Below are 18103 nucleotides of genomic sequence, written 5' to 3' on the forward strand. Positions count from 1 at the left end.
AAAGTTTTACATTAAAGCATTAAAATATCAAACATCTCCACAAATTTAACATGGGAAACTCTTTTAGACATGAACAGTGAATAAAACGGGCCCAGCCCGCTAATAATGATATTATGCGTAGAAGGATGGATTGGATTATTCAATTATGGCAAAGCACACGAGGGCTATCTGCCTAAAGGGAGGGACGCCTTCGTGGAGGACTTTCTAAGGGAAACTGGCTCCTATACACCATAGACATCGGGAAAACCACGAAAACGCCCATGCAGCCAGCCCGTTCGCGGAATTCGAACCTCGGACCGAACTACCAGTGTTCAATGACTTTACGGCTCGGCCGCTGGTGGGCTGTGCGTAGAAGGAGCTGATACAAATCTAATTCACTCTCTTAATTTATAAAAATAACGTAAAAATGTCATTTTAAACTTATATATATCAATTTCAGTCTTAATGTTTTTAATATATGTAGCAAAAATAATTGCGTTTTCTTAATAATACTAGTAAAATAATGATTCTCATAATAATGTCTAAATAATTGTCTTACGTCGCAAATGATTAAATCTATCTTTACGTTAAAAAAAGAAAACTTATCATTTTTGTAGTTTAGTAATTATTATTTATTTATTCTTTTTCTACTTAAGGTATGTGCCACCATAAGAAGCACTTTTTTTTAAATACATAAAATTTAATTAAACACACATGTTTTTGAGTAAGATGGGATATAAAACTATGAATTTAAGTGGCAATTTATGAAACGTTTCATTAATTTTTTTAAATATAGGCAATATTTAGTAAAATTTTAGTGAAAATTTTCATTTACGCCATATCTCCTAAAATAGATTCTAATAAGTATACTTCAATAATCTTTACACAGTATATAAAAAACATACTTACCTGTGTTCTGTAGCAAAAGATTGGCTGTACTTATGAAATTTCTTGAAATATTCAAAACTTAGTACAAAAAATTAAAGCCAAAAAAATCCTCTTTTCTTCAAAATACTGTCAATAAAATCCATTTATAAATACAAAGAGGTCAGATTTTGCTACAGAACACAGCTAAAGATGAATAAAACATTTTGGCAAAATTTCATTTCAATATTCTAAATACATTTTGAGAAATTAACGTAATCGCAATCAAAAGTAATGAAAAACACAGTTTCTCAGAAAATGCATTTAAAGATTTTAATACAGCACAAAAAATTTTGTAGCCATTTTAGACCTTTAAAACTCGCCGTATTTGTATGTTAGGGCCCTCTTTTACTTCATTCTTAACTAATTTTTCTTTCCTTTAGCATTTTTCTGGACAACTTTGTTGCTTGTAGAGATTGCCGTTTCGATTTCTGAATTCGCTGTTTGTCTATTCCCATGTAGCTTTCAAGTATAATGGGATTCATTTCTATTTCTATATATCTTAAAATAGGTACAAGGTCCTAAATATCTTGAATTAAATAATAATACAGCAATATGTGCACCTAAAAGCAATGTTTTCAGTTGGACAAAAGTTTCTTTAGATAAAATAGTCCTCAAAAGGTTGTTAAAACACTCATTATTGTTTTGAGTCCTCCCATGTAGGCATTTTATCAGCAAAGTGTCACACAGTGAAAGACGTGTTGCTTTTACAGCTTTTATATTGTTTAATAATTAGAAAATAGTTGTTTAAACTTACTGTTTACATTTTTACGACCGTTTAAATGCCAACTTCCGGCATCCATAAATTCACTTCCGGTTTATTTTTTATAATATAACTTTTCTTCTAGTTATTGTAAAAACAAAAATAAAGCATTTTTGGAAACCTAAATGTGTGGCCTATAAAATGAATAAATAAAAAACTTTCGAAAATTTTCACCAAAATGACGAATTTAGGGTAGGCACATACCTTAAGTGTATTTCGTGTATCTATTATACGCAAAAGTTTTTTTAATTAAAAATCTGATTCAATTCCTTAATTACATTCTAAATCTTATAACCTCGCTCTGATAATAACAGTCCTAAGATTTCAAATTCAGTCACAAATAAGTGTAAGAATACCGTATTAGCCCAAACGTAACACAGCTTTAAGCATAAAATTACTTCTTAAAGCCGCGTTACAAGAAGCAAAAGCGCTTTTTCACATGAGACGGTGTCACATATATCCCTGAGCGTTCAGACTGCAACAAAGGCAAATTCCAAGATAACTAAGCTTATTTTAGAGATCTCTTATAATATAAAGATGAGATTATTAAAATTTCAGATACGTTGAGCAATGAGAATTGTGCTATAATCAGTATCGAATATGGCTACCATGAACAAAAAACAGTTGTTGCTATAAGTTAAGGCGTAGAACCGAAGAGACACTGAAATACATTTTGAGATGTTGCAATAAAAACATCTATAATTGGATGTCCGAGTTTAGACGCTAGTGATCCGATCCCTGTCGGCTAAGTAATGTGTGTCATAAATTAAATATTTCAATCGAAGAATGATTGGATGAATGCGTCAGCCGAAGCAAAACAGTAATCTGCGCACATATGTATGCGCATGTATGTTCTTTCTTTATGCATCCTATGACATCTTGCATAAACATCAGTGCGCAGTTTCCTAAACCGATTTGCAGAATTAGGTTTTTGTATTCGCTTCTTCCTTTCTCCTTATTCCAAAATTCGCTACCCTTTTCCCCCAAATAAAAGATGAAAATAATTAAATTTTTCTACAGTGTACTTGAATTTTTTTTTCAAACACAACAATATTCGAGCACAAATCATTTATAAAAATCTTTTCCTCGAATATTATGAAGCAACCTCTAATTTCAAATTAGTAAGCAAGTGGCTGTGAGAAAATGGATTGCCCTTTCTTAAAATTTTAATTGTGACGTCTGTCATCAGATTTCAAATTACATCCCCAGCTTTGTGTATAATCTACAATGCGCATAATCAAAACGTGTACCATTTACATAATTGTTCTGGATATAATTTTCTACATATTTATTTTTCTTTATTTTTTTCTATACTTGAACACCATTTTTTAAATAAGTCAAAGAGTGCTGGAAAAAAGCTGTGCAATTAAATTAATTCAATTAAAATTACATCAGCTTATTTTGCTTTTTAATATGGAATTGCTATCGTTTTGCGAGCGGTAATTTTGCATGAGTGTCATCACATTCTGAAAGATGACTGCCCTTTTGATGTTTACATTTTAACTTTTTCGAGTGTTTGTTTCAATGATAAAATACTAAATTGAACTAAATTGTGGCAGCAAGTTAATGCTGTAGCATAAATCAGTAATACACAGGATTTGAAAAATCGTTTATGGATTGTAATAAAATATATAAATGTCAATAATTCTGTGCAGAAGAAATTTATCAAAACCAGTTTACTGCTAACAAAGATCTAAGTCAATCGCCTTCTAAATCAGTAGAATTTTATTTAAAATATACATAAATCTAAAGGATTTAATTTTTTATTTAAAATTGTATTTATTTATTTATTTATCTATTCTTAATAATGTATAATGTGTCTCTATTCCTCTGTTTACTGTAAGCAATGTGCTATTTTGATTCGAAAGATAAATAAAAGCTTATGCAATGTGGCAATGCTATAGTTCTTGGAATTAGCAATCTGCCAAGTGACATAGGCAAGCGAGTGAATTGCGATTTAGTAACGCAGAACTTTTTTCTAGTTCTAACGGCAAGGCAAAATACAACAAGAAGTTCAAAGACAGGACGTAACAGAAGTGACTGAAAGTCACTGGCACGCCAATATCGGGTGGTCTCGGAGTCATAACCAAGAAGTGCCCCACAGCGACGAAGACAGGCTCTATTCACGGGTTCCATAAGATCATAGAGTGGGCAAAATTGTTCAGTAAATATACCAGTTTGGTAAAGATGTTCTCCCAGTCAATTATGGCCTGTAAGTAGCCCAAAAAGAGCCATGGCATTACGTCGTGGATATTCTGGCCAGGCAAGTGAGATCTTCAGCCTTCCATTGCTTCGTCTTAAAGCTACCCAACAATTTCAACTGATATCTTTGTTTAATAGACTGTTTTATATTTAGTTTTATTGAGTGAAATGACATATTTGAGTTTCCTGATTGTAATAGTGATGCACCTTCTCGTGCCATGAATTCCGCCTGTTCATAACCATAGATGCCTGTGTGTCCAGGGATCCACCGTATTCCAGTTTTCTTATTTTTCTGCAATAGGATTCGAATTAATTCTCGGCAATGTAGAACATCTGTTGATATAGAGACAATCACTTGAACTGCTACTGTTGAATGTGATAAGAGGACATTCTCGAATTTATAATGCAACTTCAATAATTGTTTTAGGGCAATACTAAAAGCCTCTGCCTCACCATCAAATGCATTTCGGCTTTTTCCAGCAGAAGCATAGAAATAAAAAAGGATAGAATAAACACCCAAACTTTCAAACATTAGATCATCACTATATGACTCGTCTGTATAAACATACACCCTGTTATGATTCGGGTATTTGGTATTAACGGTTTCCAGAACAAGGCATTTCAAGACACCTATGCATGTTTCATTATTGGTACTAAATCAATCTAGTTAAGGTTTGTCTTGATTTCAAACATAGAAAGAGGGTTTATTGTTGTATTCGATCAATCAGAGCACATTCCTTTCTGATTTTACGAACTTCTGTAGGAAGCCACGCTGGGTCTTAAGATTTTTAGTTGAGTCCCGATAATTAGTCCATGAAGAATCTCCAACACGAAGCATTTTTTCATATAAGATAACAATCTTCTCTTCAGTAATAGTTTTTACGGGCAATTGTTTTGTTAGCAGTAGCATAGCTTCAATAGGGATAGATTTAATAGCTCCTATAATGAGTCTCATTCCATGATTTTGAAAATTTTCGAATTTCTTGAAAAATCTGCTCACTCATCGTTATGAATGGCTCACAGCAATGTGCGATTAAAGGTAATACGGATGTCTTGTAAGTAATATTTAGAGTTGTAACATAATGTAGTGAAAATGGCAAAATTAAATTATACATGATTCTGAATCTCCAAACAAACAGAACCTCTAGCATTTTGTTACCATCAATTATAGGAATATTTAGTTAATTTCTTTTTAATTCCATAAAAAATAAATTCATTTCACTAGAAATAAGGTTAATTAGAAAATATGTATTATAACATAGCATTACAAGTATGCATACGACTCGTTATACTCCGTGGTATGCAGTGACCCAAAATGGCGTCTAATGTGTCTTGCATCCTAATGGTTCGTGAAGAGTTTCTGGAAATGAAGAACTACCGAGCAGCCATTTTGAATCTCAGCTGAATTGTTGATCAAATATAGCAATTTTCCTTTCCCTTTAAATTCATTTATATTTGTGACTCCTTCTCATGTAAAAAAACTGTTGTCTTGTAGTTTGCTATGTAATGAAGATCAAAATATCCTTGAAAAAAATTGAAGATTCATGTTTCAGTTACTTAGTGTTTGTGGTTCTAAGGTTTTCCACCAGATCTACTGATATTTAATTTGCAATATGATAATATATAAGTATCATACGATAATATGTAATGTTTAATAATATGATAATATGAAAGAAACAGTGTAATATATCACGTAATTTCAATATTATTTCACTCTTCTGATCATAGCTTTCTCAACATCTCTTCCTTGTACTGTACCAGCTGATCCTCCTAGGAAAAGGGTCGATACCTGTCAAATTAATGGCAGATCAGGGCCTAGGTAAGTAATTTCAAAAAGCAATCATATGAAATGAAACTGTATAACTACTACACGGCTCCATAAATGATTCATGCCTTTTCAAAACACTATATATTCAAAAATAAATAAACGCAAACTACTAAGTTCCTATACCAGTATTGTGACGGGTGCAAGTTACCTGGATATGATGCAGTCGTGGTTATTTCCACAATTGGCTGCTGATTCCAGGTATTTTGTCTTCCAACAAAACGGGCACCCCCTCATTGGAACATTCCAAGTTCGCCGATACCTGAATGATGAGTTTCCGCATCGCTAGATTTGGCATGATAGTGAGGATGACCTCGCATTTTTTCCCTTGGCCACGCGGGCCTCCGTATCTAACGCCTTGTAATTTATTCCTTTAGGGGCACATTAAAACTTTTTTATATACCCTTCCCATGACCATTGGAAGAGCTGAGAATAGGTCAGTGTTGCAGGATGGAACTACAAAATGTGTGGAACGAGTTCAACTACCGTCTAGGCCTGTGTCGTGGTGCATATAGAATATTAGTAGCATGTGCGGAAAACTTGGTGAGTTTGCGGTTATTTTCGTTCGTTCACATGGATTCGAGAGCGAGCAAAATGGATATTTTCGTTGATACCCGAAATTTTTCGTAATTACAATACTTCCTTTACTTCCTTTAAGGAAGTAAAAATGCATGGCCTTCTTAGCATATTTGTACGCTGTATACATATTTTCGTTGATACCCGAAATTTTTCGTAATTACAATACTTCCTTTACTTCCTTTAAGGAAGTAAAAATGCATGGCCTTCTTAGCATATTTGTACGCTGTATACTTTTGATAATACACAGCGTTTTGAAAATGAATGAATCTTTTATCGTAGCCCTATATAGTCAGTTGTAAATATAAAAAAGGTATACTGTTATTATTTTTTATATCGATATGTAATCCTAACTTCTGTCCGAATATTTACGGTATTTTAAATAAGAGCAAAAAATAAATAAACAGCAATGTAAATGTTGTTTGATACATTTTCGCCCTTACGTATATATTTTTCTACACAATATTTTGATATCTAATTAGCTTTTCATAAGCAACATAACTTTTTAATTCAAAATTTCTGAGGTTTCACTAAACACATTCTAAGCAATTATTTTTAATCTCCAGTTTATGTTGGTACTAAAATTATTAACGCTCAATTTTTCTAATACATTGGAAAGAATATTTTTAAAATATTCAAAGAAAATAGTGCATGACGCCTTATTTTAAACTAAAATAACTTTGAAGCATATTTATATTATTTATATTTCTTTTACATTTATTTTAATATTTGTCTCTTAATTCTCTTTAATTCATTTAATTGCGTTATTTTTCGTACATTATTTATTATTTATTTAATATTTTCTTATTTTACCTGTTTGTTTATTTTTTATATGCTTTTACATACTTACTTATTTACTTATTTTTCAGTTAGAATCTCAATGCTTTTCATTAGGCTTCCCATACCTTTTAGAAATTAAGCCCTAGAAATGGATATTTACAGACTGCTGACCCTAGAGTCCGATTAGCATATTATTAAGTATCTAAGGAGAGAGATAAAGACGTAAGCACCCGCCTATTTTGTTTCGAGATATCCACATTTCGTACAATATGTTATTTTGTTTAAAATGATTTCATCTGTTTTTGTTTCCTCCTAATCAAAGATCTTTAAGTCCATAATTGTGTAATATGCCATCATAATGTCTAGTCTTATTCAAGATGCTAACGCCTTTATGAGAATTGAGTATTCAAGCAAAATCCTCACACTGATGTTCCGACATAAAAATGTCATTATGAAAACATGCTTATTTAATCTTGGCAACCGTTCCTGAATAGCCAGTACCTTTATTGATAATCTTCATTGTAAAAGTAAATACCTGATGCGGATATCACACGACTTCCTTATACGGTCTATTAAGTTATACACATTTTTGCTGTGCTTCATTTAAACATATTTCCTCGAATTTCAATAGATATTCAATGAATCCATTTCTCCTATCGTGGCGAGGCAAAAATACACAAAAACTCAAAACATTTTCATTAAAAATTGTTCAAACACAGAAAAACTTAAAACATCAAATACAACAGTTAAAAACAAATTTTTAAAAAATATAGTTAAAATTAGAGTTTCTACGCCCAAACAAATTCAAACGACAGAAAGACAACATCTTCGATGCACAAAATTGAAATTTAACTTTAAATTCCCTGGGTAGAAAGACTCTGAAGTTGGTGCACCAGCTGACTTAAGTTGACCTTTCTACTAAAAGTTTCAAAATGTTAATAAATGGCAGCCCCGTTAGGCTTAACTCGCCACTTAAACATTTAAATTGTTTATAATTCTATAACTATATCATGCATTTTAACTAAAAGCATGAAAACCTTAACTGGAGCATAAGAACAATAAAATTCAATCACTTTTAAAGCAAAAAATTCACAATTTACCAACATATAAAAATTTAAAAAAACTCAGCTCACCGATCCAGGTAACAGAGAGGTTTATATATATATATATACGTTTGGTGGTGTCGACTGCAATGAAAAAGAGAGGTGCACAATTATATGTTATAGCAGTCCCATGCCCAAAGTTTCAATGCTCTGCAGCTATTCGTTTTTGAGTTATGCGAGATACATACATACGTACGTACGTACTGTAAGGATCTTAAGTTTTATTAACGTTTATTTTATTTTAAATCTTTACTATCACTTCTTATTTTCTACTTCCGGCCAGAATTATAAGCGTGAAGGAGTTTATGCAAAGTTGTCTGGCGAACGCCAAGTATTTAAGTGTGGCCTTTTTGCCAAGCAGAAGAGAGGAAGCCGTGAGTTCGAAGCAGGCCGCTTACCTTAGAAGTTACGCAGTTGCTACTTTGCCTTCCAGGCCAGAGGTTTTAATCCTCTTGATAAATTAAACGTATTGTAGTGTTCACAGTCTCTGTGCTACATACGCTTTCTGTTATTATAAGGCCAATCTTATTCTAAAGTTAAATTAGAGTTTAGTTTTATTTTGATATCTTTTAAGTTAGACCCCGAGTGGAGGGTCATTGTATTCCGAAGTACGGAAGTCATTGTATATAAAGAAACATAAAGGGTCTTGTATACCCTTCGTCTGTATCCTGTCTACTTACTACAATTAGTGAACATAGCTTTAGTAAGCTCTCTGTTCTAGTCAGGTCATTGTATGTTTCCGAAGAAGGTTAGAAGAAACATTGAACCTGATAGTGGCGCCCGACGAAGAATAACCATGGCCGAGTTTCAAGAAGAACCTGTGCTGCCTGCAGAAACAGCTCAGAATCCAGAAATGCCAGCTGCCGCCCTGGAAGGATTTGGGTATATTGTCCAGACCATGCGCGCTTCGATGAAACCAGAAGCAACGTTTAATGGAAACTCACAGGTAACCAGTTTTTTGGAAAAATTGGATGACCACTTCATGCTCTACCCCGTGCACGAGTTTCAAAAAGTTACCTTAGCTACCAGCGCTTTGAGGGGCCAAGCGCTTAACTGGTTCAAATGTATCGGCAGAAGTCTCTTGGGTCAAGCAGGAAGTCCCACCTATACTTACGAGAATTTCAAGACTGCCCTACTAAAAGCCTTCCCTGTTGTAAGGGATCGTGCGAAATTAGAAACAGAACTTTTCAGTATATATCAACAAAGAATGGAAAACATCTCGAGCTTTATTTTAAGAAAAATTCACGTTTTCAAGCTCTTGTATGGAAACCGTCCGGATCCTGAAATAATTCAAGTGATTTTGCCGAGGTTACTACCCCAAGTGCAAGACTTTATTGAATTGAGAAATCCGACTACACTGGAAAAATTATTTGAGCTAGCAATCCAGTTTGAAAGTAGAAGAACGGCGGACGTCGAAAGAAGACGCCAATATCAACAGCGAAACCAATTTGGTACGCCAAGACTACAGCAAACTCAAGCACATGGCTACGGAGAAAAAGCGAATCAGTGGGCAAGGAAACCCGAGCATTCAAAAACAGCCGGCGAACGTCGACAGTTCAATAGCAACCCAGGAAAAAAGTCTCAAGGCCAGTGGAGAAAGAAGGAAAGCACCGAAAGAAAAAATAATTTAAACTAAAACGGATTTCTGCTGACGAGAGGGTGCGGAAATCCGAAGGCCACGAAAACCCCTCTTCCTACAAGTTAAATACAGTAATGGTGAAAAATTTAACTCTTCCGAAGATTGAAGTCTTGGTAAATAATATCCCGGCCACCGCACTCCTGGATACCGGCGCGCAGTGTTCCTGTGTGGCAGAAGTCTTTTTTAGAAAGTATTTTCGCAAATACCGCATATATAATGCGGATAATACAACAGTATTAGCGGCGCAAGGAGAACAATGTAAGTGCGTAGGTAAAGTACCTTTGTACATCCGTATCAAGGACGAACAAGTAAAGGTGATGTTTTTTATAGTAAAGAATTTGCAAGCACACTTAATACTAGGAATAGACTTTCTTTCAGACGCACAAGCTACACTGGATTTTAATGAAGCGTCTCTTAAGCTGACGATGAAACCAGTGCGTGTAGAAAAGGTTGAACCGCCAAGGTTAAATCTCGACCACCTGCCTAATGACGAGCAAGATAGAATCCGACAAGTGGTAAGTGAATTTGCTTCCTTATTTAGTGATATTCCAGGATTTACCCAGGTTACTAACCATAGTATTGACACCGGAGATGCATTGCCGGTTCGTCAAAAACCATACCGGTATGATAAGAATAAGGAAAAAATTATAGAATGGCATATTACCGATATGCCACGTAAAAAGATCGTAACGCCTATCTCAAGTAGTTATGCTAGTCCGGTGGTTTTATGTAAGAAAAATAATGATTATCCTTTGGAGCATCCAAAAAGGTGGAGATTCGCTATTGATTACCGTAAATTAAATTCCATAACGAAATATCCGGTATATCCGTTACCGATTATAGAAGAAATTTTAAGGAACATAAAATCAACCAAATTTATGACAACTTTAGACTTAACGAATGGTTATTTTCAAATAGGGATCAGGCCTGAGGACGTGCCTAAGACTGCTTTTATAACCAAGTCTGGCACTTATGCATTTTTGCGAATGCCGTTTGGCCTTTCAGGCGCCCCAGCAACATTTCAGCGATGCATGGACATTGTGTTAAGACCTGTTCTCGGAAAGTCCACATTTATCTATTTAGACGATATCATTATTACTAGTGATAATCTAGACCAACATGTACAGGATTTAAGACAGGTGTTTTCTTTATTAAATGAGGCCGGTCTAAAAGTTAATGTCGAAAAATGCAAATTTGCAGCCCCTGAATTAAAATATTTAGGTTACAAAATATCGCAAAAAGGGATCGAGACAGATGAATCAAAAATAATCGCTGTACAAAAGTATCCGACTCCAAACACGGCAAAGAAGCTCTCTTCTTTTCTAGGACTTTGTTCATATTATAGGTCCTTTATAAAAGATTTTGCGGCTATCGCTGAGCCATTGTTAAAATTAAAAAGGAAAAAGGCAAGATTCTCGTGGACGGCCGAAGCCAATAGTGCTTTCGAAAAATTAAAACAAGCATTAACGCAAGCCCCTGTGTTGAAATTTCCTGAAAAGGATGAAAATTTAGAAATTTCAGCGGATGCTTCGGATTATGCGGTAGGAGCGGTACTTTCGCAAAATCAGCAGCCAGTGGCATTTTTTAGCCGAACTTTAAATCAAACACAAAGAAACTATTCCGCGACCGAGAGAGAGGCACTTGCAGTTCTGTTAGCAGTGCAAAAGTTCCGAGTCTATTTTGGAAAGGCGCCGATAACAGTATATTCTGATCATGCGGCGGTAACTAGATTGTACTCTGGAAAAAATTTATCCCCAAGGTTAATAAGATGGGCACTCAAGCTGCAAGAATATAATCTGGTAATCAAGCATACCCCCGGAAAGGAAAATATCGTAGCAGATGCCCTGTCACGAATTAAATTAGACGAACAGGGTAATACCGTAAAAGTTGCAACGCTGACAGCGTGTACAATAAATTCCCGAGAAACTGTAATAACCGAACTGGGTAAGGATCCTGAGTTTGGAAGTATTTATGAGTATTTGAAGGATCCTGAAAATTTTAGCCACCAAGATATTGTGGCGATAAGAAATAGGGCGGCCCATTACGAACTAATAGATGGTCTATTATTTTATACAAAAACTACGAATTCCAACAACGAATTTCGACCTGTTATCCCAGCTAGTCTTAGATTAAATATCCTGCAAGAGCTCCATGACAGCCCTTTAGCTTCTCATGCTGGTATTCGAAAAACTACTCAACGCGTACGCGAGGCAGTCTACTTTCCTGAACTGCAAAAGTTAACAAGGGCGTATGTCCAGTCCTGCCCAACATGTCAAGCCGTTAATTATATTAATTTCCGCCCGGCCGGGTTTCTAAATAGTATTAAATCCGAATTTCCAAATGAAATAATCGGCATCGATTTATTGGGCCCTTTCCCAAAAAGTCAGTTAAACAAAAGTCGCTATCTCCTTGTTATAGTTGATCATTTTAGTAAATGGACCGAAATTGTTCCCTTAAAACGAGCCTCCGCGAAATTAGTTACCGATTCTATTTTAAATAAATATATTTTAAAATACGGGGCGCCCCTAAAAGTTATATCGGATAATGGTCCTCAATTTGTAAGTAATATATTTGAAGACATGTGCCAAAAACTGGGCATACGTCATTTAAAAATGGTCCCGTATCGGCCGCAATCAAATATAGCGGAACGGGTCAACAGAAATATAGTGAAAATTATCCGTAGTTATGTTAAAAATTTTCATAAAAGCTGGGATAACTATGTCAATGAATTTGCTTTCGCCCTTAGGACCGCAAAACATGATACAACGGGCAAAACTCCTGCTGAGTTATTTCTAGGCAGAAAGGTTATAACACCGTTAGATAAACTATTTTATGTGCAACAAAGAGCCCCAGAATTTAAAATGGGTGATATAGAAAAACTAATAAAAGAAGCAAAAAAGAATACGAAAGTAGCACAAAGAAAACAAAAATTGTATTATGACTTGAAACGACGGGGAGTAACTTATAAAGTAGGGGATGAAGTACTAAAAATTAAGCATTCACTTTCTTCAGCACCAGAAGATAAAACTGCCAAATTTTTTCCACGCTTTGAAGGACCATATGTTATAGAAAAAATAACTCACGCTGTTGTAGTGTTAAAGGCAAGAAATGGTGAAACCTGTTCCGCAAACATTGACCAGATAAAACCATTCTATGACCGTAATAAAATGCAAATCTTTTCAGATCTTTTGCAGGATCCGGTACGGCAGACACCGCAGGTACAAGTTCCAGAGGTGGGAAAACGACAAGTACAAGGGCAAGCCAATGAGAGACAGAAGCAAGTGAAAAGAAAATTGCCCCGCGGAAAAATTGAAGGTACAAAGAAAAAGAAGCCGTTCCACCGTCCAAAAAACAGAGTTCACGAACACCCCCAGAATGAAGAAGGGAGAAGGACGACGTATGTGGAAAAGACCGGGAGAAAGGACGGCAAATATAACCCGGCTGTGAAACGGAAGATTGACTCATCCGACAGAACTCTCCGCAGCAAAAGTCGCCGAACTGCGGAAGGGCCATCAGCGGCGGAGGAAAAAGTACAAGAAAAATTTGAACGGCCAACAACGAGGTCCAAGCAGGATCACGACAGAAGTTTCCCGGTTCCACCAAGACCAGCTGCCTTCAAACGGCCAAGACCACAAGCAGAGGACAGAAGGAAGATGTTCAAGGGTGGCCGTAGTGGTGAAAAACGGAAGCTTCCAGAGGAAAGCACTGAAGGGCGAGCCCGTACAAGAAGGAGGATCAACCAAGCTACGGTCTGCAGCACCTTTAAAGATTGGGCCCAGAAAAGGATGTCTGAATATTACAAAGATAAGTAAAATTTTATGTTACTTTACAAACTTAAGTTAATCTTTCATTCTTACTGCAAGTGGCAGATTTCAAGAAGTTTTACCTCATGCGAGGTCTACCTTTATCGCCAAAAGGGCGAGAAATGAGTTGTGACCGATTTTCTTATTATGTTTTTCAATTACTCGCGCGTAAAACTAAAGTTGATGTATAATAGCGCTGTATAAAGACTTAAATATTGTAAAAAGTTATTGTATAAATTTTATTTAAAACATTCTAACAAGAAAGAAGTTTTAGTCTGAAAGACTTTTTGAAATGTAGTATTATTTCAATGTAGAAAGAATTGGCACTTGCTTTGAAAAGAATAGAAGTTAACAATGTACTACTAATGTATGTTTTCAAATGTGTAAAATTAACGGCATCTTGATATGTTCTTGTATACATGTGAACTGTTATTTTGAATGTTTAGAAATACCGTGATATGGTAAAAGTGAAAGTAATGTTAAAAAATTTGTTATTCGTGTGACTGTAAAGATTAAATCATGGTGAATATGTGTTAAAGGTTGAATGATGTAGTTAGGCTCTCTGACGCTACACTTTAGAGTTAGCCACTTTCAGAATAGTACCTCAGGGTCTAGAGTTGAAATTAGGGTGTGTTAAGAGGTCTCGTATGTTGAATTTTAACACATTAGTGTTTTGATTGTAGGAGGAAGTGTTGAACACATAGACAGAAACACATTCGTGTTTGGTGTTTTTACAACACATGTCAGAGAGCACGGGGAGAGATAATTAAAATAGTCATGAATGAAATAAGAATGTTAAGAAAAGTATATTCTATATGTTATTTGCAATGTCATTCTGTAACATTTCATTAAACTAGTTTTCCTTCCAGATCTCTGGAAGGAACCAGAATTGAATAAAGCTCCTCTTTTGATGCAGTACAGATGAAAAAGAAAAAAGATTGTTGTATATTCCGGGAGCTGCTATTGTAACAAATTTCTTTCTTTTAAAATTTTCTAGTTTCTAGCTAAGTTATGATTGTGAAAGTTTGGCCTCGCGTTAGTTTCTAGAGCTAAAAGTTTTCAACAAGGTCGTTTTAGACCTCAGTTTCAAACTAATTAACTCTGGCGGGAAGTATGTAAGGATCTTAAGTTTTACTAACGTTTATTTTATTTTAAATCTTTTCTATCACTTCTTATTTTCTACTTCCGGCCAGAATTATAAGCGTGAAGGAGTTTATGCAAAGTTGTCTGTCGAACGCCAAGTATTTAAGTGTGGCCTTTTTGCCAAGCAGAAGAGAGGAAGCCGTGAGTTCGAAGCAGGCCGCTTACCTTAGAAGTTACGCAGTTGCTACTTTGCCTTCCAGGCCAGAGGTTTTAATCCTCTTGTTAAATTAAACGTATTGTAGTGTTCACAGTCTCTGTGCTACATACGCTTTCTGTTATTATAAGGCCAATCTTATTCTAAAGTTAAATTAGAGTTTAGTTTTATTTTGATATCTTTTAAGTTAGACCCCGAATGGAGGGTCATTGTATTCCGAAGTACGGAAGTCATTGTATATAAAGAAAAAATAAAGGGTTTTGTATACCCTTCGTCTGTATCCTGTCTACTTACTACAATTAGTGAACATAGCTTTAGTAAGCTCTCTGTTCTAGTCAGGTCATTGTATGTTTCCGAAGAAGGTTAGAAGAAACATTGAACCTGATAGTACATATAAGTCAAAAATTCTTTTCCTGAATCCATTTTACATGTCCGTATGTACAGATGTCACGCAAAAACATCGTTCACGTGGATTCGAGAGCGAGCAAAATGGATATTTTCGTTGATACCCGAAATTTTTCGTAATTACAATACTTCCTTTACTTCCTGTAAGGAAGTAAAAATGCATGGCCTTCTTAGCAATGGTCCTCTTTCATGGTTGTTTGGTACTCCATCAGAATGTTGCACCCTTATAAAGACGCGAAAATCTTTGTAAAGGTAGCTCAGGATACTGAAAGCCAAACACTTCACATTCAAAACAGCGTCCTGATATAAAAGTGCTTTTACGAAAATGTATATTCGTACTGAGCCATGCTCACTCTACTCTACTGTTCATCGAGATCGCATTCGACCTAAGATTTTTATATAGACCAAATGGATTAAGTCATCCAGTGTTATATATCATTATTGAGTTTTAGTCAGAAACTCACAAATATACATAGTTATTTTGTTACGTTTCCTGTAACATATTTTACATTCCTCTAATACATTCCTGTAACGTACACTTTTAGTGTTTCAATAACTCGTAGACTGACGTTTAACAAAAGGATAGTCTTCATTGCTTATATATAAATGTCAAATAGACTATAGATCTACATTATATAGTCTTAAGATTTGATGCTCTATTTAGAAATGCAACAGAATATATTAACCTCTTATAGGTTTTAGATATTTAGAATAGTCAGTATTTTATTTAAGATCAATAGTTCTTTCATAGGCAGCAGTCAACAATTCATCCACAGCCCAATAGTCAATAGATAATAGTCCATCAATCATGATCCAATAGTCCATCAATATTTCATATAAAAGGTATCCAAAGCTCACGAAGAAATAATTTTAATGGAAAACACAGAATTACAATTAAAAATTATAAACTTTTTATTAATTCATAAAGCATATAGTATAGGGTTATGTATGGAATAGTATATTAGGTTGGCCTCCACGGCTTCGCTAACACGTACTATTTTATTGAAATTTTCCATGACCGTTTTGCCTAAATATGGCTAAATTTCGTTCATACCTCATTGAATTCCTCTTTCAAGGCGTGGGTGGTCGAGGACTAAGTGGCATAAAAACTTCAGAAAAACCCAAAGAAAAAAGTCCAAGGGCGTTAAATCAAATGATATGGGCGACCAATTCTAATCACCAAAACGAGAAATCTTACAACCAGGAAATGACTCATGCAATAACTGAATTGTTTCTCGAGCCACATGGCATGTGGCAGCGTCTTGTTGAAACTGCATGTCATCCATATCCATAACTTGCAATTTAGGCACAAAAAACCTGAATTATCATGTCGCGACAGCGCTCACCATTAACTGTTATTGCTTGAGCAACCGCATTTTTGAAGAAAAATGGTCCGAAGATGCCTCCAGCCTAAATTCCGCGCCGAACAGTGACACGTTGTGGATGCGTTTGTTTCTCAGCAATCACTCGTGGATTTTTTTGCACCACAAATAAGGCGATTTTGTCGGTTAACTCTTTGAAGGGCGGTGGTTACTTACAGCGGTTAACCACCTTTTCTATTGAACGTCTTACTCACTCGTGTGAGTGGTTTTTCAAAACTGACCGTTTCTAAAGTTCCCTTGTAGCTCATTAGATGGCAATCAAGAAACATAAGCCAGTAGTTGATGCAGCAATTCGTCTTAAAAAAAAAATAAGCATCGGCCATCGAAGACAACATCACGACGATGTGCACTCTGGAGCACCAAGAAAATGCCTGGAACAACATTGTGGGAATGCGGCACATGCTAAGTTGCACTCTGCTTGAAAATGAAAAACTGTTTCCATGAGTACCATAGAGACTGATTTGTAGGATGCGTTCTGTGAGGAGGTGGTCACTGACACTAACCACCAGGAAGCGGTCATTTGTTTCAATCGTCTTGGACAAAATATGTGTAATTGTCGCAAATAACTTCATTGTCACACATGATATAGTAAATAAAACAAGAGTTTTGCTGAAAAAGTTAATTGCCTTTTCCTGCCCCTCAAAGAGTTAACCAAGCCGTCAAGGTGAAAATGGTCTTTTGTTGGTAAAATGGTCTTTTATTTTAATAATGCGATGACTTGTTTCATTTTTCTACTTATAAGCAAAGAAGTAGTCTTTTCAGCAACCTGAAAATGAAGCTAATATGGTATGAAAGATTACTTATTGCAGTAAATTAGCAAACTTGGTCTGATCGAAGCAAGTTAATCTCGAGCGAATGTATTTTTTTGCGTGCTCAAAAGCACACTGAATTATTGTAGGCAAATCATTAAAGGAATATTGTTTAAAATTCTCGCTTTACTAAAAAAAACTAAAGTTTACTGTCAAATAAACTTTGGTTTTAACTTTACTTCTAAAGTTTACTGGACAATGGGTACATAATCAAGAAAGTCTCCTTTAAGTGGTTATTAATTCGAGGAATAGAAAATGGTCACACAACGCTGCTTTTTTTTAAACCAAGGAAAGAAAACGAAATGTTTATTTATTTATTTATTTTACTAAAAGTCTGAAAGGATAAAAGTTCCGTGACAAGAGACATTATCTTCAGGAAAAAAGTTGCCCCACTCTTCTTAACATTCTGCCCTCCTATGCACTTTGTTCACAGAAGTCCATATACGGGCTTTATTTTCGTAATCTCTAACATATACTTTTACAAAATTGTTTCAAATAACACAGATTCAAATTCTTGTTATGTCATTTTTAAAATTAAGAAATCTCGGGCTGGATAACCTCATAATTCCTTGTACTACCTGATAAATTATACACATTTTTTACTTCACTTCATATA

At 35.1% G+C, this 18103-nt stretch overlaps 1 protein-coding gene across 2 annotated transcripts in view; it reads left to right on the forward strand.

Moving 5' to 3' along the window:
• The window catches only part of LOC118192136 (serine/threonine-protein kinase BRSK2-like), a 320182-nt gene that overhangs the window by 266532 nt on the left and 35547 nt on the right, over nucleotides 1-18103 (forward strand). For both annotated transcript variants that reach the window (XM_085822811.1, XM_085822812.1), the window contains exon 12: nucleotides 5597-5687. In XM_085822811.1, coding sequence (XP_085678937.1) covers nucleotides 5597-5687 — 91 coding nt within the window. The remainder of the gene's footprint in view (nucleotides 1-5596; nucleotides 5688-18103) is intronic.

Source organism: Stegodyphus dumicola, chromosome 8 (assembly GCF_044657685.1).
Source record: "Stegodyphus dumicola isolate Sdum_Otavi_A_Nest chromosome 8, ASM4465768v1".
NCBI lineage: Eukaryota > Metazoa > Arthropoda > Arachnida > Araneae > Eresidae > Stegodyphus > Stegodyphus dumicola.